General features: G+C 41.6%; 1 protein-coding gene across 13 annotated transcripts in view; it reads right to left on the bottom strand.

Moving 5' to 3' along the window:
• The window catches only part of ARHGEF28 (Rho guanine nucleotide exchange factor 28), a 314565-nt gene that overhangs the window by 113724 nt on the left and 175858 nt on the right, over window positions 1–24983 (bottom strand). For 10 of the 13 annotated variants that reach the window (XR_010413099.1, XM_045896431.3, XM_064596234.1 and 7 more), the window contains 2 exons: window positions 22412–22464; window positions 21778–21838 (listed from right to left, as the gene is read on the bottom strand). The exons of 1 other annotated variant lie outside the window; for it this stretch is intronic. Coding sequence is in view for 11 of the 12 variants with exons in the window: in XM_045896431.3 (XP_045752387.2) it covers window positions 21778–21838; window positions 22412–22464 (114 nt within the window). In the remaining variant the exon portion in view is untranslated. Of the gene's footprint in view, window positions 1–5146; window positions 5617–21238; window positions 21588–21777; window positions 21839–22411; window positions 22465–24983 lie in introns of those variants that run through there. 2 more of the 13 variants (XM_054512409.2, XM_045896464.3) reach the window with 2 other exon arrangements.

The raw sequence follows: 24983 nt of genomic DNA, 5'->3' as shown, positions 1-24983 counted from the left end.
TGAGCCAACAAAATCTTAGCAGGTATGTCACCTTTAAGAAAATGTTTCTCTTCCTCAATAAGGATTTTTGTAGTGACTTATTCCCCCTACGGTGTTCAGGCATCCTTTGGGGGAATTCTGGAACTGAATACACACATGTACATGGAAGTCTACATATGTGTCCAGTGAAACTTCATGAAAGAAAGAAGGGAAAACATGGAAGAGAACAAGTAAGGCCACGAAATAAAAGTAACTCACCTTTGAAAATTATCATTCAACCTTCTGAAATGTCATCATACTTTAAATACTCGCTGTGTGAGGGGATTATTTTTCAGACTATGTACCTGCCCTCCTAAATGAGCTTACAGGAAAGGCCAAAACAGTGGTCTGATGATTCTCATCTCCATTCCCAGCAAACTCAATCCCTCTAACTTGACCTTTCTGAGACAAACTTGTGAACTTTCCAAAACATGCTGAAAGCTCTCCCATCCCATCCTTTCTCAATTCATCTTGCCTCTTCCTCCCCTCAGCCAACTACCCAGAGCTGCACACATCTGTCCATCTCTTCCTACCCAAGCGATGATGTGTGGCAGGACTATATACTTAGGCGTATGGTCTATCAAGACAGAGAAATGGCTCTATCACTTTACTCCTCCAGAATTTTCACCGCCACCTCTTTTCCTAGTCAAAGAGTCACAAGAGAGGGAGAAGCTAGGATGGTGAGACAAAATGGCACCTTTCAAACATAGGTAGCTACCCATGAAGTTCATTATCCCTTCCCTCTACGAAGAGGTGGTACAACATCCTGGGAAGAACAAAACCTCTCAAGTCAACATCCTCGTTGTAGGACTTGCTCTTCGTCTATTGGTCTTTATCTTGGACCACGAATGTCCCTACTCTTGGGCCTCAGAGCCCCCACCTAACAAATGAAGGTGACGACCACATCTATCTAACATACACATCTTTTACAGGCTAACTCATGAAAAACACCTTATCTGGATGTCACTCGCTTACTCATTCTCCTTCCTTATTCCACCATGGTAACTGTTCCTTGATTTCCTGGCATGGCCATAGGAATCACTTTACAACTCGCTGAGCTTCAGTTGCCTCGCTTAGAAGACAAAGGAAGTATCTCTCTTACAGAGTTATTTTGAGAATCAGATATCCTATATGTAAAGTGCCTACCACAGCTTGGTAAGCAGTGGCTATGATGATTAATAAAGCACCACAAAACTCTCATTTTGACTACAGCTACACAAGATGTGGTACCACCTAAGCTCTCCCAGGTTATGAAGTTTTCTGTGAGGCGCAGCCTCTTCCGTCAAATACAGACTGGTTTTGCACCAGCACATGGTGGGGGAAGGCTCTCTTCCACACTCTCATCAGAGAGGCACAGGATGTGAGCTGGAGCAGGCGAGAGCCACAGAAGTTGCCTAAGTAGATGAACGGCACTGGGTCCCGATGATTTATATTAAAGAATGCATTTTGAAGACTGGAGACTAATTATGGTTAACTGAGGTAAGTTCCAACCCCTGCACTTTTGAATCTTTGATTTACAAACATTAATTTTTGTGGTTCAATCTCCTACTGAAACCAACAAAACAAAAGTCCAGGCATTCCTGGAGTCTCTGAAGCAGAACCGTCATGGATGCTAGCCCACCCCAATCATTAACCACAAGGCTCCCAGTACAGCCTGTCCTGAGGCTGCCCATGGAATGACAAGGGGCAACTTTCGAGAATCCCAGGATATTTCTGAGGCAGCTTGGTTTTAAATTCTTTCACCCTCTGCTTATATCACATTCCCTTCTAGACATGGTCACTTCCAAAGGCACTGTTTCTAAGTTAATCCTTTTCCCTTCCATTCTGACAGCATGGGGATAAGAAAGCACTAGATTCACTGTTTAGTTGACGTAAGTATTGGTGGGTTTCTGCTTAATCTAGTTTTCCCCTTTTTGCCAAACCCTCTCTATTTTCACATCTCTTGAAACAAGCCAGCATTGTGTACTTGTATATGTGTCTATCAAAGAGCAGTGATAATAAAGACAGGATGGGGTATTAAAAGACAGAATACTAACAAGGGGGATCAGGACAAAGGAAGCATATTGTGAATAAAAGAGAGTATTTCCAACAAAATATGAGAGGCAGAAAATTTAAGCCTTCAAAACCTCCTTCCTGACTTCCCAAGTGACCAGAACTTACCCATACTAATTAGAAGAATGAGCAAGAAATACAATCCACCTTAGTTTTAAAGACTGACAAAAATCATTAGATCATCCTACAAGAGACTGGAGACCACATTCCGGCACAGACAGGCGACAGGGCTGAAAAAATCCAGTTTCTTGGTGTTTCTTCCACTATATAGAGGTGACATGTCTGGATCCTGTAAGATGTGGGATCCATTCTTAGTGCTAACATCCCTATAAGCAGGGACAGTATCTGTCTGGTTCACCACTTCGCCCCCACCCTCCAGGACAATGCCTGCCATTCTGGACATGCCTGTCGAACACATGACTACTTCTCCATCCACTTCACCTCTTCCGACCCATCACACTCATCTGTAAAATGAGGTAGGTGGATCAGGTCATCCCTAAAGCCTACAGTTCTGGGACTCTGTCTAGCCAACAGTGCAGCGTGACGAAACCCACTCTTCACAACTGGCCATCATCGTCTAGTGACAAATGCAAACAGGGAACGCAGTCAATTCCCAGCTGTCTGCGACCAACGTTATTTCCACTTGTCATTTGTTTATTAGCTGCAATAATTATTTTCAAATCCCAAGTACCTGCTTTCACTTGAATTGAGTTTAATTTAAGCATAGCTACGTTATGACTTCTTGCTGTAGCTCAAACTGGCTGTGCTCCAATTTTAGATTTCAAAGGAGAGCGTGATTAATGCACTCCCTACGGCTCCACTGGACTCTCAAGCTCCTCCACTGGTCTTCTAATCATTAATCCCACATCGCCCCAGTTTGTTAGGCTACGCAGGGCCCCAGCTACACAGGCATCCGGTCAGTTGGCCAGGCACAAAAACATATGAAGATCATTCCCCAAACCGAAATGAGTTAGAATGAACACAGAGATTTCATAGTCTTACAGAACAGCAAGCTGCCCTCAAGCAGTCCTCACCGCACCAGAATATTCACCCCGAAGAATTAATGAAAGAGTGTATCTCCCCACTTTCGGAATTTAGAAGTTTTTAAAAATCTTATTTGGAAATAATTTCAAACTTCCAGGAAAGATAGAATGGCACAAAGAACACCAAGATATCACCTTTACCCAGATTTACCTATGGTTAACATTTTGACTCCATTTTCTGTATGTGTCTGAGCGTGCTTTTACATGCACATGCTCGAGCTATCTCTTACATAAAGTTTTTCCTCCTGAACCATTTAATAGTAAGCTGCATTTATCACGGCCCTTTCCCCCAAAGAAGAAACTAAGTTTAAAACCCAACAACAGAAGGATGGCTGGGTGGCTCAGTCAGTTAAGCGTCTGCCTTCAGCTCAGATTGTGATCCCAGGGTCCTGGGATCTAGTCCAGCATCGGGCTCCCTGCTCATGGGGAGTCTGCTTCTCCCTCTCCTCCCAGTTCGTGCTCTCTCTTTGCTATCTCACTCTCTCTAAAATAAATAAATAAAATCTTTAAAAAAAATACACACACACAACAGAAAAGTGGAATGTTGTACAACATTTTTAAGTCCCAGTAATAGAATTTCAAGGATGGCAGCTGAGCAGCATAGGGAATTTGTTCAGGTTGAGGCTTTCTACCAGCACTGGATGTGTAACCAATCTTATTCCTGGGGGTGGCCTTGATTCTAGCCAAAGAGCAAACACACACATGCAAACACACACACACACACACACACACACACCTCTATTTTATTTTAGAAGGAAAAAAGGTCCTTGAGGCAAACCAGGTATGTTGACAACTGCCAGCCTCCATTTTTCTCATCAAAAAGCAGGGGGTAATTCAATAGGTCATTCTGTTCCGGCGAATAGAGAACTCTGCTCCGTAAGGATAAAGCTAGAGACAGCTCACTTTCAGAAACATCCCTTCTGCCTTGAAGTTCATGAAAAGGTTCCTTTCTCCTTGAATTAAAAACATAACCACATACTCCCCACACATGATAAGGGACAGATGGGTCACCAACTTTCTTGTTTTGGTAAACTTCAGAAGGCAACAATGGCCACCTGCTGAGGCCAGCTGAGGAGGGGGCGGTGGAGACCGAGGACACCTCCCCTGTACCCTAACACCAACTCGGCCCTTGATTTCCCTGGATGTCGAGAATGACTTGCAAGGGGGAATGAGTGGCATAGCACACTGCATTATTAATCATGCTACAAATAGGGCGCCTGGGTGGCTCAGTTGGTTAAGCGACTGCCTTCGGCTCAGGTCATGATCCTGGAGTCCCTGGATCGAGTCCCACATCGGGCTCCCTGCTCAGGGGGGAGTCTGCTTCTCCCTCTGACCCTCCTCCCTCTCATGCTCTCTGTCTCTCATTCTCTCTCAAATGAATAAATAAAATCTTTAAAAAAAAAATCATGCTACAAATAAATGACTTTTTCTTTGGGCAGTAAAGTGTCCTGCCTACTTGGTAATTACTAATAAACTTTTTAATATATAACTAGATCCCCTGGAGATACACAGGCTTTTTTGTTTAAATTACTTTCTTAAAATCCCTTCCTTGGAGCAACTATAAAATCAATAGTCTAAAATGGAACATTATTCTTCAGTAAAGAATTAAAGAAAAAAAAACACCTGCTTGAAAACACAAAAGCAGCAGAGACAGGTTATCGAATATGTACATAGTTCTTTAAGTCAACAGGACTCTCTATTGTCAAGGTAACTCCAAGGTAACTCTGATCAAGTGAATCTGCAACATTTCCCTTGTACTGAACTCCCCCCCCCCTTGTTTTTTAAAGAAAACTGCACATGTACAATATAGAACAAAGGCAGAGTCAAAGTGAAAGGAACCAAAGAACAAGTAAACCTACTCGTCTGAAGCCTCTCTGGAAAGAATTTTTAGAGTGAGAGTTTTATATAAACATGTGTAAACTTGCACTTCATCAGAAAACAGTCTGGCAAAGCAACAAGGAAAAGAAAGGTAAGAAGACAAAGCTCCCTGGCTTGGCTTGGAGGGAAATAAAATAAAAGATTCCAGGATCTACCTTGCTTGGATGCCCTCCGTCGAATCTTCATTTTGGGGAAGGAAGGCCATGAGTAGTTAAAAGGGGAGTCCGAGTCAGAATCCATCTTTTTGTTTTGCTTCAATCAACAGATTCAACATGAGAGACTCAGGAAGAACTCGGGCGTCCCCAGCCAGGAGGCAAGTCTCCCGAGTCTCCCCGGGTGATGTCAAAGGAAGGAATGGGGCTGGGTGAAAAGCTCCCGCACACGGGGAGGGAGAGGCCATAAATGTTTTGCTTCCTTCAGGCGTCCAGGCATGTAGACGGAGAAGGAGGCTGTAAATATTAAAGCCAAACTAGGGAAGTGAAAAGAGGAGAGAGAGAGAGAGAGAGAGAGAGAGGCAGCTGAGAGTTGCACTGGTAGATCACAGTCCAGTTATTCAAAAGGTCACTGAGAGCATATGAATCATTAACTCCCCTCTTCTCGTGGCTGGAAATGGAAATGAAGAAGGAAGGTAACTGTGAACTCAAAGAGAGCTGCCTGGGGTTCAAGAAAAGCCTCCAAATGCAGGTACCTATTTTGTTCTGGTGCTAGAGGATCACTCTCAGAAAAGCCACCCTGCACAGTGACATCAAGGCTGAGGTTTCCAAGTGTGGACAGCCAGAAAGCTCAGGACACTGGCAAGTAAAAGCCAGCATACACAGGGCAGGGAGTTTTCCAGAGCAATCCACTTTTATACCACTGACAGTATCGGCAGCTTTTCAGATTCTAGGGTCAAAACAGCTCTTATAATTCCTTTAACAATCTAGTCTCGCCATCCCTTTAAAGCTAAAGTAGTTGGAAGCTTTAAGTGTTAGAGATAATTGTGCTTATTAAATACATGAAAAGTCATCTACTCCTGTTCGGCACAATTGGGGCATTTTGCTTCAACTGTCACCAAGTTTGGCTTCCAATCATAAGGATTTGGGCACCCTCAGAGCTTGGCTCTAAACCTGCAGTCCCTCTCAACAGAGCTAGTGACTAAGTTACCACAAACCAAGAATCCTTACTTGGTCCCCAGTCCCCGTGAACAACCCTCTGGTAATTAGCATTCAGTAGAAGCCCATGACCACCTCCCCCTGACTGGGGACACTATTACTTCCCTTCTCTCCACGGGCACAAAGATACACGTGCCCCACAGAAGCTCAAGCACAGCAGCCAAGATCTGGGACAGAAGAAAGCACACCCCAAGTCTCAGAGGGGAGTCTCTTCTAAGCATTTACTTAGTACTATTGATAGCAGGAAACGGTGTGTTTTCTTTTGTGAGGTCATCAGACACCCAAATAAACGAAGACTGTGGAAACAATATGAAGGTCTGTATGACTCTGCAGATCTGAAGCACAGCAATGTGCCTTAATTAACATTCCTCTTTACTCCAGGGGCGCCTGGGAGGCTCAGTCGGTTAAGCGACTGTCTTCGGCTCAGGCTGTGATCTCCGGGTCCTGGGACCTTCCGGCTCTCTGCTCAGTGGGGAGTCTGCTTCTCCCTCTCCATCTGCCCCTCCTCCCACTCGTGCTCGCTCACTCTCTCTCTCTCAAATAAATATTTTTTTAAAGATTTTATTTATATATTTGACAGAGAAAGAGAGCACAAGCAGGGGGAGTGGCAGGCAGAGGGAGAAGCAGGCTCCCGCTGAGCAGAGAGCCTGACGCGGGGCTCCATCCCAGGACCCTGGGATCCTGACCTGAGCCAAAGGTAGATGCTTAACTGACTGAGCCATCCAGGTGCCCCTCAAATAAATAAATCTTTAAAAAAAAATTCATCTTTACTCCAAGTATTTCCCAAACTGTTGGCTTTATCATGCCATGCTGTGTCAGAAAAGAGATGCGTAACCTGCTCCCTAATAGCTAACCCTGTCTGATTGGATGCGGAGTGGGTGAGAGGTCCGATAGAACTGGAGCAAGGGGAGAAACCACTTAATTACAAATGCAAATCAAAATTAGAATTACATGAATCACTCCTATGTTTTTATATGGTTTGCTACATAAATATAACATACAAATAACAAAATGCAACTAGGAGACCGTTGTAAGCACTACAACTAAGTCAAAATAAACATTAGTATATGTTCTACTTTGTGGCCTTTTATTTGAAAAATAATTATGTATTTTTCTTAATTAGATGCAATTTTAAGAATAAATTATTCTCAATCCTTACATCAGGTAAGAGAGTTTAAGTGCACATGGATCTTTCATAAGAAAATAAAGTCTTGAAGATGAGTGTTTCCATTCATTATCAGTTTTACAGCTTAAGAAAGTGCCAGGGACACTGTAGGCATGTGATTAATGAATGAACGATTTACACTTACTACTCTTAACCTATGGATGGAAAAGTTTTACATGTCATCTGTAAATGTTATTTAACATCCTGATTGAAAATATGTATTTCAAAAAAATTTTTTTAACTCAAGTATAGGTGATACACAATGTTATATTAGGTTCGGGTGTACAGAGTGATTCAACAACTCTGCATGTTATGCTCAGTAGAGCTACCATCTGTCACCATACAATGTTATTACAGTACCACTGACTATATTCCCTATGCTACAGAAAATATGTAGCTTTGCAAGAGTTCCTGCAGCTTTGTGTCAAGTGTTTAAAATATATTTGCATTTTATTCATCACAATAGTAACTTTATTTGAAAAAATAGAAGAGGACTTGTGAGTCAACAAAGCCCACTGTCCTCCAAGGCTCCAGGAAATACTTCGGGTGTACATAGATCCATGGACCCTCGGCTGCCTCAGAGAGGTCTGTAGACTAAAGAAAGGGAACCTCCACCTGTTTAGACAGTCATCAAATTAAAATTTAAGTGTCGGATCAGGAGATAGTATTATCTTTCTCATTTTTCGTGTATGTTTAAGTTTTAGAGCCATTTAACCAGGATAAATCCCAGGTCAACAAACTACTAGAGCTATTTCTCTCCTGACCATGAGTGATACATGAGAAGAAAGTCAGGACAATCCCAAGAGAAATGTGAAAAAAATCTTTGTAAAACACATTTCTGGTAGTTGGGGTGCCAAGTAGATTCATCTTTATCTAGTTCTCCCCAAATCACAGGGCTTATTGACCAATTATCTATCAATTGATTATTGACATGAAAATTATTCTGACAACAAAAAAGAACTACCGAAAAAATACATGTGAGAAGCTCAACAAGATTTTCTATTCTTATTTGCTTTATTTACTGACATATTTTAAAAGTGAAATGATTGCCACTGACAGCTATATAGCATTAAGTAACACATAAAGTGAAGTAGAAAATATTGTTTGCACACCTCTATTTTTAGGACAGCTCATTTTATTGCTCACCAAAGACTTTCCCCAAATGTGGGTCATTTATCTTCCTTGTTTTCTAGAGTAATTCACTTTTTTCCCCCATTATACCAGTATGATTGCATTTAAATTAATTCAAGATGTTATTTACATCTCATTCATATTCAATGGATTAATTTCTTTGCTTTCCCTGGCTGATTCCAACTGCAGTCGGCAGAATTCAAGGACATATTCCCAAGGCCACTTTCTCATCAGGATATTCTACAACTATTGCAATGCAAGACTGTGAATGATTTCATCAGCCTTACTGTGCCTCCTTTAATTAGAGAATCCTTAGAAAATTACCTCCAGGGGCGCCTGGGTGGCTCAGTCATTAAGCGTCTGCCTTCGGCTTAGGTCATGATCCCAGGGTTCTGGGCTTGAGCTCCGCGTCAGGCTCCCTGCTCAGTGGGAAGCCTGTTTTTCCCTCTCCCACTCCCCCTGCTTGTGTTCCCTCTCTCGCTGTGTCTTTCTCTGTCAAATAAATAAAATCTTAAAAAAAAAAAAAAGAAAAAGAAAAAATTACCTCCTTAAGGCTACAATCATCCAGGGCAGACGCTGTTGCCTTGAAGCTTCAGCTGTGGGGAAGACCCACGTGGAAGGGAAGCTGCCCTTGATTCTCCTCATGTCATGACAACACATCACCCACTTTTCAACCTTGGTGAAATTAATCTTTCTTAGAAGGGTATTTATATTTTGATTTGAATTACAGTATTTATACAGTTTTCTTATCCTCCAGTGAGACCCAAAATGCCTTGAGTGCAAGAACTGTGTCATACTCATATTTTTAAGGAGCCATAAGGTAAAAAGGAAAATTGTGGGGTTTTGGAGTCATATATATCTGCGCTTGGAGAGTGGTTCTGTCACTCAATTACTTAGTGTCACTCATACTTTCTGATCCTCAGTTGTCTCATATAAATGGGGTCATAACATCCATACTACAAAGAGTTATAAGGATCAAATGAGGTCATAAAGATAAAGAACTTAATGTAAGTTTTCTTTTTTTAATTTAATTTTATTATGTTATGTTAGTCACCATACATCATTAGTTTTTTTAAGACATCATTAGTTTTTAATATAAGTTTTCATTAAGTTTTAGCTTAACTATTAAATAAAGACAAAGTTTCCCTTTCATTGTATTCTCTTGTACATTATAGACACTGAAGTAACCCTAACTTTACCTCAGGAGTAATGGCTTGATTTTCTGAACTGAGACATGCAAATGTGCAAAGAAGTTCCAAGACAATCATACTAAGACTGAAAGAGGAGGAGGATTTGTTTTGTTTCTCTGTTCTATTGTTTAAAAACCAGAGTCCACAGATTTTAACACTGCTAGACACCATTCTTGGAAAAAGTCACTAAAAAACACCGGCAAGAGGAGACAAGACCCCTAAACACCAGGACAAGCCTATCCTGGCTCACTTAAGCCCGCACAGTGGCAACATAATGTAGCCTTAGGTGAAACTCAGAGATGGTCAGAATCTTCCTCAAAATCCCTTAGGAGGCCCCATGTCATCTCCTGGAGTTCAATACAAGCAGTTCTTCTTTGTTGGAGAACATTGTGACTTCGGTTATGCACCAAGCGAAATGCTTGGCTCTGAGAGACCATGCTATACAGAAAATAAGGATTTTTCAAAGCATAGCTCATATCCATGTGCTAAAGATGCGCTCATTCTGAGAAGCACAGTGGGAACAGCACCTTCACATCTCCGCTGTCACACTCACTCAGAGCCATGGAGTCGTGAGTACAGTCATCCCAAGGTTTGAATGATTAATTTTCTCCCGACTTCCCCATTCTCTTTTTGAAACAGAGCCCACGAAATTGATCTCACATAAAACAGACATAACTCGGGAACACGGGACAACCACTGTTGTCATGCACTGGACTTTTAGGGTGCACCATTTCCTAATGCCACCTTACTTTAAACGTAAGAATACTTTTTGTTTCTTATCTACCTTTATTACCTTGGTTTATTTGAATAAAAAGCCTGCATGCACTTTCAGAGGTTTTTATATCCCCCTACTACCTTAGGGGAAAAATTGGATATAGCCTAAACGTCCATCAAGATATTACTTGTATTATGACATATCCACGTGTAGTGTAAGAAGAAATATCCAAAACACTAAGGACAGGAAAGTAGATTTACAAACAAAGCAACATATTCAAGAATTACATTGTCAAGGTTTCCACCAGCAGTTACAATAGCTACAAGTATCAGTTTCTATTCAGATGATACTCTTAAGAAAAAAAAATAAAAAGACTCTTCCTGGATCTCTGTTTTAAACCTTGAAATCCTTGGCATAACCTCAAAGAAAAGAAGTAGAACAAACTGGCTAGATGTTTCTGAACAATGAATTAGGAGAAATTTTGACTCTGTCGGAGAGAAGCAGCTTTGAATACTGAATGTGAAGGGTCCTAGAAGTGGGAGAAGAAAGGAGATGAGCCAGGAAGGTGAAAAGAGCAAGGGTGGAGGGACAGTCACATGTCTTGTCATAGCCTCGGGAGAAAGAGATTCCTCTTGGCAGGAAGAGCCACGGCAATTAGGGAGAGCAACATCTACCTTTTAGGTTTTTTCTGCTAATGTTCCAATTCCCATTTTCCCAAACCTTTCCAAAAACGTCTCTTACATGCCACAAACTTATTTACAAACTTACTTTTTTTTTTTAATCAATTTGAACATTCAGAGTTCAACTTACTGTTCTATGGGCTTGTATATGGTCATTCACATGCATATAAGTGAACTAGGAGATATAAAATGAGCAAAAAACTTAGTCTTAATGTAAACTCAAATCTATCAATTCCACAGTTCTGAAGCTAAATAAAGGGTGGCTGATCCTGAATATGCTACTAGAGTATTGTTACTTCTAGTCCCGCTCAACAGAGTAAGGAAATATCTCCAAGTGTGCCCTGACCTATTTATATACATTTATCTATAAACATTTCTACATGCAACCATGCATATCTATGTTAACTAATCATGCGTGCATACTAATGTGGCCAACTCTAATTCATCAGCACACAGATCATTCTAGCCTCCTCCCCTTGGTTATCTACCAACTCCCAACCACTCCAACATAACAATAATGTCTATAATCCATTTGCTTAATTGTTCATTTCCAGCGCACTGTTACAGTGGTATAAAAACTGATAACCTGTATCCCTGTGAGAAACAACTTTATCACCTAGAGGACAGTGCTTATGTACAGTTTATTTTGCCTTTATTCTTATAGACTCTACTCATTTCCAAAGTTACTGAGGTCTGAAAACTTCTCATCTCTTACAGTAAGGAATCTCATACATTTTTAGTAGTTAAATTGTTTTGTCACATTCTGCTTCCATCAAAGGATCCTCCAACTTCATTTTTTTTATTTGCACACATTGAAGTTTACTTCTGTGCCATAAAGTTCCCTGAGTTTTGACAAATGCAGTGCCATGTATCCACCATTATAGTATCATAAAGAAAACTTTCACCCCGCTAAAAAAAAACAGCAAAAAAATCCCACAATGAGGGGAATGTGTAGAAATGACAAGGAAGCCAACTAGAAGAATCCCCCACTGTGAGAGCTAGACCACTTCTCAACAAATAAAGCAGTCCTAAATTAGGATGCAGTGTCAAATACCCATGAATGCATACTGACATAAATGATTAAATAAATAGAGGGGCAAGTATAAGTCTCCCATGTAGAAGAATTCCCAGTTATTTATTTGCCCACAAGGAAGTATACAGAGGACACCCCACCCCTGAAGTACGGGCTGCACATCTTTCCAAAGAGTATGCGAAGAGTAGTGAGGAAGAGTAACTTCACAGTGAAGAAACCTGACAAACCCTACTCTGCCACATAATCAAGGTCATCATTAACAGTTTTAAGTAATGTTGACAGCATACACCATTGATGTGATGAAAATGGCATTTCACCTCTGTGGTCTTCCTCCCAAAACCCATAACCTCAACATAATGACAGGAAAAACATCAGAAAAATACCTACTGAGGGACATTCTACAAAATATCTGACCAGTAGTCCTAAAACTGTCAAGATAATTAAAAACACGCAAAGTCTGAGAAATTCTCACTGCCAAGAGGAGCCTAAGGAAACATGATAACTAAATATAATATGGTATCCTGGAGAGGATCCTGGGACACAAAATGGAAATTAGATAAATCGAAGGAAATCTAAATAAAGTATGGACTTCAGTCAATAATAATGTATCAATATCGGTTAACTCATTTGAACAAATGCACCATAGTATTTGTTAATAGGGGAAGAGGGACATGTGGGAACTCTCCATAACTATCTTTATAATTTTTCTACAAATCTGAAATCTGTTCTAAAAATAAAATTTAAAAAAATTTTAAAGGATGAGGCAAAAAGTACAGAATCTATGTTCACTAGATGGATGTTTGCGGAATTCATGCTAAAAGACTGCATCACTTAATCATATATGCAGAATTCAAGTCATGCATAAAAGTCCACTTTCTTTTGCCTAAAGTATCATGTGAAGTAACTGCGTAGCTCTGACAAAGCTAAGTAGACATTAAAAGATGATATGCTGAAACTAATTTTAATTTTTCATAAACAAATAGTGTCTCTTTGGAGTTAATAGGTTCCCAAGAGGCAACCACAGTGAGAGGCTCCCATGTGCACCTGAGGGTAGGTGCGTCTTCCCGGTTAGATCACAGAAATCTTATTGGCAGACAAATCTCAAGAGCATGGATGAAACCCAGCTAGCTTACTCAAAGTCTTCCACTTAAGTTCTGGATAACTCCAACTTTACTCTGTGATTTTTTTTGTTATTTTAATTATTATAAAGAACCACATTTACTAGTAGATCTCCTGTTCAATTTGCAATGGTACCACTTCTCTATACTTTAGCTCATACACATCCTTCCACAGAATCTCACACTATGAAGAATAAATTCTATTGGCTTTCTTGCTCATGCCTGAAGTAAGGGGCCATATTTCATAACAATGTCTTCTCAATTAGCCACTCTAAAAGTTAAACCAACTTGTCCAGATAAATTGTAAGCTTTCATGCCAGGGAATACAAGCGTTAACCGCCCTGAAGTCCCTTCCAAGGGATTAACCACTGGTACTCAAAAAAGAGCAAGCCTAAACTCACATAAGCGCACTACACACTGCAATGAAGCCCAGAGCCAAGGGATTCCTCTGTGAGAGCAATTCCTTTATTAAATTTCTGGACACACTGGTATACTCAAGGATTTCAGCACAAGAAAAGGGGAAGAAATCTGTGGCTTGAATTTTAACTTTCCATGTAAAAATTTTAAATATTATTTCCAGAACATATTTCCTATTTTTCATTTGTTTCATGTTTTACAAATTAGTAGTTTCCTTAATATTTTATTTTTGTTTGAATTTTATAATCTAATCATTTGACTTAAACATCAAAATAGAATCTTTAGGGATGAAGCCTGTGTGATTTACTCATTCACTAAGCTATGTTTATTTGGAGTTGAGGATCTTATTTTGGAGAATGAAAATTTAGAATTCATATATAATGAGGAAATGATGGTCTCTTTAAAAAACAGTGTTGGGAAAACTGGACAGCCACATGCAAAGAATGAAACTGGACCACTTTCTTTCACCATACACAAAAATAAATTCAAAGTGGGTTAAAGACCTAACTATGAGACCTGAAGCCACAAAAATCCTGAAAAGAGCACAGGCAGTAATCTCTCTGACATCAGCCAGGCAACATTTTTCTAGATATGTCTCCTGAGGCAAGGGAAATAAAAGCAAACTACTGGGACTACATCAAAACAAAAAATTTCTGCAGTGAAGGAAACCTCAACAAAACTAAAAGGCAATTTATGGAATTAGAGAAGATATTTGCAAATGACATATCCAATAGTTAGTTAACCTAAAAAATATAAAGAATGGATACAACTCAATACCCAAAAAACAAATAACCCAATTAAAAAATGAGAAGACATGAACAGACATTTCTCCAAAGAAGACATATGACCAACAGACACATGAAAAGATGGTCAATATCACTCATCATCAGGAAAATGCAAATCAAAACCACACTGAGTTATGACCTCACACCCGTCAGAATGGCTAAAATCAAAAACACAAGAAACAACAAATGTTTGCAAGGTTGTGGAGAAAAAGGAACCCTTGTTCACTGCTGGTGGAAATGCAACCTGGTGCAGCTGCTCTGGAAAAGTATGCCTGTTCCTCAAAAAATTAAAAATCAAACTACACTACAACTGAGCAATCACACTGGTATTTAACCCCAAAATACAAAAACCCTAATTCAAAGGGATACACGCACCCTGATGTTTATAGTAGCATTATCTACACAGCCAAAGTATGGAAGCAGCCCAAATGTCTATTGATTGATGAACGGATCAAGAAGATGTGGTATGTATATACAATGGAATATTATCCAGCCATAAAAAAGAATGAAATTTTGCCATTTGCAACAACAAGGATGGAGCTAGAGTATAATGCTAAACAAAATAAGTCAGAGAAAGACAAATACCATATAATTTCACTCATATGTGGAATCTAAGAAACAAAACAAACAAGCAAAAAACAAAACAAACAACTGAAGGAAAAAAGAGAAAGAGAGAAACCAAGAAACAGACTCTTAACTATAGAGAACTGTTGGTTACCAGAGGGGAGGTTGGTGGAGGAATGGGTGAAATAGGGGATGGGGATTAAAGAGTACACTTATCATGATGAAAAAATAAAATGAAAAAAAAAAGAAAATTTAAAATTCAGAGAAAAAACTGCCCTTTTTCCCCTCCCTCAGTTACCATTTCAGAAATTAAGTTGGTTTGTTGAATGAAAGCAAAAGGCAGTTTGGCTTGTACCATGGATACAAATAGCAGGCCTCCTTGTAAAGCCCTTATGATATTAGTGTAAACCCAATTCGCTTCCTCTCCATCTGTGTACCTGGAAATGTACAGGTACATTTATGTCATTAAATGACTCTGAAAGCAAGTGACAATCACTGGATTTTCTCTCAGTAGTTTTTTTCCGAAGTTTTTACATTTCCCACGTATCTATGAGGATATTGATGATGATACTCATTCAAAGTCTGCAAACCCAATACAAATTGGCTTCCATTCCATTGCTTTTGCCATCTATTGCAATACAAGTAGAACCACATTTCCACAACTCTAAAAAGATGGAAACCCCAGGAAGGGGTGATTTCAGCAAGGCAGAGCTCCCTCAAGGAAGTACGTCATGGTTCTCAACCTTGGGCCACGCTGAGAATCACCTGGGGAACTTTAAGAACTCTAAGTGTGGGCTTCACTCCAGACCAGTTAAATCAGATTTCTCTGGGAATGGACACAGGTTTCAGTATTGTTAAAGCTCCAAGGGTAATCCCAATGTGCAGGCTGAGTTTAGAACCACAGATTGAGTGCCTATGCAACTCTTAACCTTAACTCACTTTTATTTTGCATTTTTTACATTTGTGAGCTAATAATAGGCAAAGCATAAGACTCATGGTTTCATCAGACAGTAGATTTGGGAATTCCAGTTTAACACAGTGTTTGTATGTGTGTTTTTTCATCAGAAGAAAAGCAATATGATACTATACACCTCCAGTAAGGCTTTAGTTTCTTCATGTGCTCTAGTTTATAGTATATATTAACCTAAAAGTCCCACAATCCTTTAATTCATGGGATAGAATACTGCCAATAAATATTCTAATTGTCTAATTTAAAGAAAAATGCTTTATTCACATTCCACAAGGAAAATATGCCCAAACAATGAAGCCACAAATAGAAGAGGCAGAACACTTATAGTAAAGGACCCAAACAGAGCTTGTAATATTCAGCAGAATTCCAGTAAGTCAGTAATTTCTTCTACCAAAAACGTTTAAAACCTCAACAAGTGTAGTAAGAAAATTTCATTGAACACAACAGAAGGAATACGAGTCCATTTTTACAAATAACTTTGCATTCCCAGTGGTCTTAGGTTATTTCTCCATTCCTAGCCCCAGCTCCTTTATTTCAAAATCCAATCACTGATAAGCTTTGGCTTATGGTAAAAATAAAAACTGCCCCCCCCCCACCACCACAAAGGAATCCACAGAAGATTCTGTAGCCTGGGGCATAGAGAAAGATCTGCCAAAAATCAGACTTCAAAACTTCTTTTTCAGAAGGTTGAGAGCTCTACTAAGTTTCCTTCTCCCTGACACTTTTTAAATATTCCTTCATGTTTAACATTCTTGAGATCTCAACATAGATACACATATGTTATCAAATAACAGCCAACAGAGGGCCCACTTCTACAGACATGGGTCCCAGATTTTTTTTTTTTTTTTAAGATTTTATTTATTTATTTGTCAGAGAGAGAGAAAGCACAAGCAGGGGGAGAGGCAGGCAGAGAGAGAAGCAGGCTCCTTGCTCAGGAAGGAGCCTGATGCAGGAATCGACCCAGGACCCCAGGGACCATGACCTAAGCTGAAGGCAGATGCTTAACCGACTGAGCCACCCAGGCATCCCATGGGTCCTAGATCTTAAGATTCCCTGATGTTTGGAATCATCTCAAAACTGTTCCCACAAACAACTTAAAAGTGCTGTTTTATATGGTTGTATAACTTAGCGGCATTAATTTATTTCTAAACTTTTAGTTAATATAAGAGAACAAAGACTAACCCGGTTAGCCCTACTTATTTGGTGCTTTATGCCAAACCAGCAGGATTCACTACACAGTCTCCACGCACCTTACCACTGAAATCCACGGGCTTGAACCTCTCCCAGATAGACCCACAAATGGGGATCCCAAAAAACGAGTTTGTACTACCCCAAACATTCTGCTCTAGAGGGGCTGATCCTCTGGATCTTCCAATGATTTCCTTCCAGCTTCCGTTTACTGAAAATATTTTTTCCTAAGCTTCCTATATAGCACCTTTGTTTCTCCTTCTGGGTCTTTTCTGTAGTCCTGAAAATCTGTGCTGTCTAGGTTAAGCAATCTGAAACACTCTGCTTCCTACTGAACATTTCTGTCTATTTCTGCTTCCTTCTCATGACTGGTCTGGATCAATTTTTTGGGGTATCAGGTCAGGTTTCTTCCCACACCAGCTTTGGTTTATCTCTCAGAGCCTTGGTACCCACACCTCCCAGGTCCCAACACCTACTAACTAAAAGATTAAAAGGTTTTCTTTTTCTCATGTTACATATAGGCAACCAACAGTAATAGCAATGAAGTGACCCAAAGTACTAAAGAATAATTGGGATTCGAACCTCAGCATATACTGAAAATCAGGTCCCTCTATAAAATCAAACAATACATATTATAAAAAGAAGAGCTTTTCCTCTCACTGATAAATACTGACTGGCAAAATCTAGACATTTTCCCCTTCTTCTTAGAAAAGTAACCCCTATTTTTTGTAGAAAAATGTACAGAATCATTTTAAACTACCTACTAACACAGAACTTACTTATGGCATATAATGTTAAATGAATAAAACAGGGCACAAAATTCCATTGTTTACATGATCACAACTATGTTAAAAATAGATGCACGTAAAAATACTGGTAGGAATACAGCTAAGTTTAATAGCAGCTGCTTTGGGTGGGCAAAATATAGGGTTGTTTCTCTCTTTTCCAACAGGTTCTAAAATTCCCAATTTTTCTACTGTGAGCATTTATTGCTTCCACAATTTAAAAATATTATTTTTGGGGCACCTGGGTGGCTCAGGTATTGAGCATCTGCCTTTGGCTTAGGTCATGGTCCCAGGGTCCTGGGATCGAGCCCCTTGTCGGACTCCCTGCTCAGCAGGCAGCCTGCTTCTCCCTCTCCCACTACCCCTGCTTGTGTTCCCTCTCTTGCTGTGTCTCTCTCTGTCAAATAAATAAATAAAATCTTTAAAAAGAGTTAAAATTAAAAAATTTTAAAAATAAAAATATTATTTTTTCCAAAAGTCTTATTTTGACATGATATTCTATATGAAATCTTCTCTGGCCCACTCTCTGCCAGCCAGACCTGGAGTAGTAAATGCAGCCTTCCTTCCTGCCCAGAGCTTCAAGGTACTGGGACTTCTCAAGCACAGAACCATGATGTCAACCAGTTCCATCACCACCTCCCCTAATGTCTCTACCTCCCTCCTATCTTGTCCCTTGAGGAAAGTTAAAACATGCTCACATGGTTCTTGTTTTAACCACTCTATCTCACCAATCCTTCATTTTTTCTATCCAAATAGTCCTACAATGTACAGCTGTAGGTAGGTAACTCTCAAGCCATCTTTAGTCCAATGCAGGACATGGCTGATAAATTACTGCAGGAAAATCAACATCAGTCTGAATGTCACTAAATCTGGTCTGACATACACAACTTCACTCACACTCTGGAGTATCACTTGCTAAGAGAGCAGGAGTGTCACCTTCCAGGAGCTTCTGTAATTCACCTGCCACATTGGCACTCTTGATTCGCCAGTCCTCAAGGACAAACTTAACTTTTAACTGCAAATCTTCATTTCTAATGAGGCACAGTTCTATTTTTTTCAAATTCAACCCTTTAAAAGTAGAGTTCACAAGACAGCAACGTATCAAGCCATTCGCAATTTGGCTAGTGCAATGATGGTTTATGCATCTTCATTTGCAGGTGGGATTCCAAGAAGGCAGCTGAAGCTCACCATCCCTCCAAATTCTCACAGCTGTCCCCTTGCTCGTGCTTGATGTTCACTTCCCTTCTCCTTGGCACAGCATTTGCTGGGGCCCACTATTGAGCTTCTATTTCTTAATCCTATTGAGTCCTGCAGACTTGAGCCAGACAGACTCTTTCTGCCTTCTTAATTTCTCTACTGACCCATCTCATCTATGTTCTCTAAATTCATTTCCTCTGAATGCTCTGCCCTCTCTCTCCATTCTACATGCCTTCAATGTTAAGGGAACACACGCTGAGAAGTTCCGGTCTGCACTCTGATAGCACCAATACAGGATCCCAGCCCTTCAGCTGACATTCTCCCCTTTGAGGCTCTTATGGCATCCACAGAGAACAGAGCCATCACTCCTGAACATCCCCTTACTACTCGCTGAGGTGGTTCAGAGGCCCTGGCTTGGGTGAGCTTACCAGCTATTACCCACCCAAGACATCATCCCTGCAATCAACAGTCCTTGGCAGTGTATGAACCAATGGCCAGTAGGATTCCTGATGCTCTGATGGTCAACGATACAGAGGGAACTTCCGGGGCAATAAAAACTAAAGTTATACGTTAATTCCTCAGCCACACAGTCATACATCACACACACAATAGACCTCTGTGGCTACTATTCATGGTGAACAGTACAGCTCTAAAACATGCCCATCGTCACAGCACGTTCTACTGTAACAGCACTGATGTAGTTTACGATAGCACGCTAAACTAACTAATACAAGTCAGCCAAGAAATCAACCTCGATCCCACATTTATCAGTATGTCCTTGGAGACTGAGCAGAATGTAAGCACATATAAAATAACACAACAGTTTGGAAGTGGCCTTGTGGAAAAGCAGTTTCAATTTCCAGACTCCAGCTTATCATCCAACTATTGCTCACTGCTTCCTGTCCCCTTCTGTCCCAGAAGGTTCTTTTAAAATCTACTACCATTTTCTTTGCATAGAGTCAGGTAAGTTTTTTCAATCCTAAAAGTTTAAATGAAGAAAAAAGCCAGTGTTAGCACAAGGAACAATCATTTGTGGCCCTTTTCATAACTCACTGGGGATTAAAGTCATACGAGTTTGTCTCAAATCATTTATTACGATCCTCCTCAGACACAATGATGTTACTGACAAAACACACCGATTAGATCAGGCTACTATATTCTCCTTACCACGGGGCTTCTTACCCAGCAAATGTACCGGTTTGAGAATGGAGTTTTTAAAAGTGAAAATTAAAATCATCCTATGTAATACTTGTAACAGCCGACATCCCCCCCCCTCCTCCAGCAATTTGTCTTGATAAACATTCTTCAAAGCTAACATTCCTGGAAGCATGATGTAATTTGTAGATGAGACATCCTGCATGCTCGAGCAGCAGCTATGCTCCTGGGTTTAATGGCCTCTAAGAGTCATTTAAACTGAGCTGTTTGCTTCCATTTCCCCTTCCTCTTCCCCTCTTCTGGAAGTACATCATTACCCTTACCTTATATAGCAGAAATATTCAAGGTGTGCGAATTGCTTGGCAGAGTCTAAGTTTCTGTTCCAGTTTCAGTGGTAGTACCTCGTCCAAAGAGATCGGGCAGACACCACTGGCTTAGAGCCAGGCTACGGGCAGCACAGCCAACGGCCGCTGACGGTCGTGCTTGCTCCTCACCTTGCTTTATTCTTCATGACTCGCCCCCCACCGCTGGCACTGTCCTGCCCGTGCCTGCCAAATGTGCCAACAACACTCCACCGGCCTCCAGCAAGACCCCTGCGCCGCGAGGCTCCAGGCCTGGCCCCCCTCACTACTAAACTCGCCCTGGGCATCATCTCGGTCTTCCCCCCTTTCACATCAGCCTGAGCACTCCTCTACCACCGCTAATACCACCCCCCTCCCGGCAACACCTAGCACCTAGCTCTGCGCCGGGGCTTTCCACTCAGCCCCAGAGGTCTGCACAGACCACCCAGGGGCCCACAGGAGACATCAGCTGATGGCCCAGGTTATGTATGTCCTCCAGCCTCCAACAGCTTCCTCAGGCTCAAACTCAAAGGGGAACTCTAGGGTCCAGATTAGCCTTCAAGAACCAGCAAGCGGCCAGGGAGACCTGGGGACATGCCCTAGGAAGATGTGAACTAGAATCTGGAGGCAGATGAACATGTCCAGTCCCAGGGAAAAACTACCTTCACTGTGCCATGGGATGTCCTGGTGCCCAGACAACGTCTGGTCCTTCCGCAGGCTCGTCGGCTCAGCTCCAAGGGCCCCGCAACTGGGCATCAAAATGGGACGGTGGTAAGCCTGGGGTTTCAGGGCCAGGCAGAATGGAATTAGGAGTCTCAGTCCCACCACAGGCTGTCTGCCAGGGGCCTCAGTCACTTCACCTGAAACCGAAGCTGGTGTCTACCTCAGAGAAGTTACGAGGTAACTAACACAGGACCAGTCCCAAGCCAGAGTCCGGCTCAGAGCTCAACTGCTCAGGCAAAGCCTTCATTGCTTTGTCTTGGTGTGTTTTTCAAAGGATTATAAGTGGAGCTTCAACCCCTGAACTCAAAGTATTGTAACTGCTGCGGCAACAAAAACGTATCTGCATCGGTTTCGAAAACTAGACAAAGCTCCCAGGAAGGAAGGTTTTATTTTAAAATTTATTTTCTTCTGGTCCTCTCTATACCCAGGACTGGCATACTCTTAGGAGCACAGGGGAAAGCGCTATTTTGGAACATACCCGAATCTAGACTGTCCCGGTCTTCGTGGTCATTCGGTTGAACCACCAAGTTTTCCACACACTGGAAAAGATAAGGTCAGGCAGGGTTTTGACAAAAATTACTCATGTGCCCCAATTCTGTTGATTTTTATCAACTCAGAAAAAACCACCTCAGAGACTATCAGTGAAGACATGTTACATGTCTCGCCGCACATCAACAAAACTAGTCTTGTACTTACTTAACGTTATTCAGGAGCTACAGAAAGGGAAGGACCCGCCCCACGCGGAAGCCCTCCCTAGGTCCTTTCTTCCCAGGACGTCTCCCGAGCGTACTCTTGCAGTCACATTGCTGGCAAACATTTGTAGCTACCCATCTTTAAGGAAAAACTTGGTTTTGGAAAATGTATATAATCATCTTGAATATACAACTGCAACCCAGAAAGACAGCCAGCTTTGGTCATGAAGAGTAGAGACTGAAAATGCAATAAAGCCAACTGAATTTCAAGTTATTCTGAATGTGACATGGGGTACACATGGAGGTTTGTTTTTGTGTTTTTTTGGGCGGGGGATAAATTTGTTATTACCACTAGATCTTCACTTCTACTTCAGCTCTGGGGAAAAGTGCAAAAAAGAAAGAGGGGCAAAGAATCATTACCTTTACATCCTCCTTTTCAGGTGATGATCCGCTGGTCACCAAATTCTTAATCTCTGCAAAAGGAATGATCCTCATCAGGATCTGCTGATAGGAGCTTTCATTAAAAAAAAAAAGAAAGGAAAGAAGGGAAGGGAAGGGAAGGGAAGGGAAGGGAAAGGAAGGGAAGGGAAGGGAAGGGAGGAAGGAAGAAAGAAAGAAAGAAAGAAAACCCAAAAAGCAGGCAACAAATATAAATGAATTGCCCCAGGAGCTGTCTGTGTGGAGCTAGCCTAGATTAGGCTTCTTAAAAATCAACTGTCCACAGAGTATGTGATGGTCCAACTGCCACACTCTGGTAATATTTGTGTGGACCAAGAGGTAAACAAGCCCAGGACCTCTTGCAGGAAATCCTGAGGAAAAAAAAACCATCATTAAATCAACAAATGCCCCTGATTCAGAAGGCAGGCTGCTCACAGAACGAAGGCTCTTCAAAATAGCCGAGATTCTAAAGACATGACTAGTACCTACCTAAGGATATCTCACATGTCTAGTTCCTTAAATACCACAGACTTCATGTTTCAAAAGCGCGTAATTCATTCCAGATGAGGTTCTGCCTTTCCTTGGGCATCCTTGAAAGTCCGTAACACCAGCACAACCCTTGGGCTCCCACCACAGATGGTGCCAGGCTGAGCATGGACAGGCCCCAGGCACGCCAGGTACCCTTTTTCTGAATAAACCTTTCCTGGAAATATTAGTGGTCAGGATGTTCTAAGTTAAACATTTAAGGGGTATTTTCCTCTGGGTCTTGACTGGTTCTCTTCCCACTCAGTTGCCCGTAAACAAGAGCCACTATTGTTAATATATAACCACCAAAAGCAGACTTGGGCCTGGGGAAAATAAGCGATGGACACTCCTAGCAAGGGCAGGTAGTTAAGAAACTTCAGCAACAATGTAGGAATATACACTCTTGTGGGCCCAAGGCCTCCTCTGGACTCCCTCAGCTGCCCTGCCTGATGCCGATTCTGGGGAAACCCCACTAGTTTACCTAGACAGTCCTCGCTCCACTTTGCCAGCCCATTAACTGAAGTCACCGGAGGCTTCACACCTCCAGGTGGATTTATTCAAGCTCCTCTTATTGCCAGGCACGGAAGCTAGGAGGTTCATTCATGTTCTGGCTTAGAAAAAGTATAAGGTACTTTCCTGACAAATCAGAGTAAGGCAAGGATAGAGCAGAGAAGTCAACTTCCTCACTGTCCTGATGGGCTTTTTAAAATATGCGTAATAGGGGCGCCTGGGTGGCTCAGTTGGTTAAGCGACTGCCTTCAGCTCAGGTCATGATCCTGGAGTCCCGGGATGGAGTCCCGCATCGGGCTCCCTGCTCAGCGGGGAGTCTGCTTCTCCCTCTGACCCTCCCCCCTCTCATGTGCTCTCTCTCTCTCTCATTCTCTCTCTCAAATAAATAAATAAATAAAATCTTTAAAAAAAAAAAAAGACAAATACAAACACATATCTAGGGGCACCTGGGTGGCTCAGTTGGTTGGGTGGCCAACTCTTGATTTCAGCTCAATTCCTGACCTCAGGGTCGTGAGATCCAGCCCCATGGCAGGCTCCATGCTCAGCAGGGATTCTGCTTTAGGATTCTTTCTCTCTCCTCTCCTCTGCCCCTCCCCCACCCACATGCTTACTCTCTCTCTAAAATAAATAAGTTTTTAAAAAAGAAAATAAGGTTGCCTGGGTGGCTCAGTTGGTTAAGCGACTGCCTTCGGCTCAGGTCATGATCCTGGAGTCCCGGGATCGAGTCCCGCATCGGGCTCCCTGCTCGGCAGGGAGTCTGCTTCTCCCTCTGACCCTCCCCCCTCTCATGTGCTCTCTCTCATTCTCTCTCTCTCAAATAAATAAATAAAATCTTTTAAAAATAAATAAATAAATAAATAAAATAAAATATGCGTAATAGAAACTTTGCATTTACTAACAATTAATGAGATATTTATACTCCACAGTAGTTTAGTCTCTTGACTCCATAATCCCTCTTGGCCCCATAGTTTAAAATGAAGCGATAATACCTTCAGTTTCACGTGGTCATGTCAACTGACATCAACAGGGGTCAAGGACGCGCGGACACCCAGCCTGGGCGGCTTTTGCTCTCTGGCACCCCCAACCTACCTTTAAATGCACAACCCCCACGGGGCCTCCAGGTGGCAGCACGGTAACGTCTGCACAACAACACGGTCGGCCCTGGGAATGCCAAGGTGAGCCGGCTTCGCCCTTCAAAAGCTGGCTGCTCAAGTGCCCAAATCCAAAACCCTAACATAAAGCTTTCTGCCCCAGTGCACAGACGCAGAAAGTGATGGGCAGCACCTATAGAAACTACGACGGATTTTGTTTTGAAACACACAAGCCCGGACTCTCAAAGTTGGCGACGTGGGCGAAAGAGCACCATTTGCTGAAGGAAGGGAGGGTAACGAGAACCCAAGTTTCATAGACACTTCTGCCTAGATATCAAGAGAGTCGCACACGTTTTTATGTTGTTATTGTAAAATATTCCTTTAAAACGGTTTCAGACCGTACGCTCTCGAATTTAGGATTCTGCATT

This window comes from Mirounga angustirostris, unplaced genomic scaffold, assembly GCF_029215605.1.
Source record: "Mirounga angustirostris isolate CCGP_5_RB_7025 unplaced genomic scaffold, mMirAng1.0.hap1 SCAF_7, whole genome shotgun sequence".
Classification (NCBI taxonomy): domain Eukaryota; kingdom Metazoa; phylum Chordata; class Mammalia; order Carnivora; family Phocidae; genus Mirounga; species Mirounga angustirostris.
Note: the sequence above shows the minus strand (reverse complement) of the source record. Positions and strands in the feature narration are given on the sequence as shown.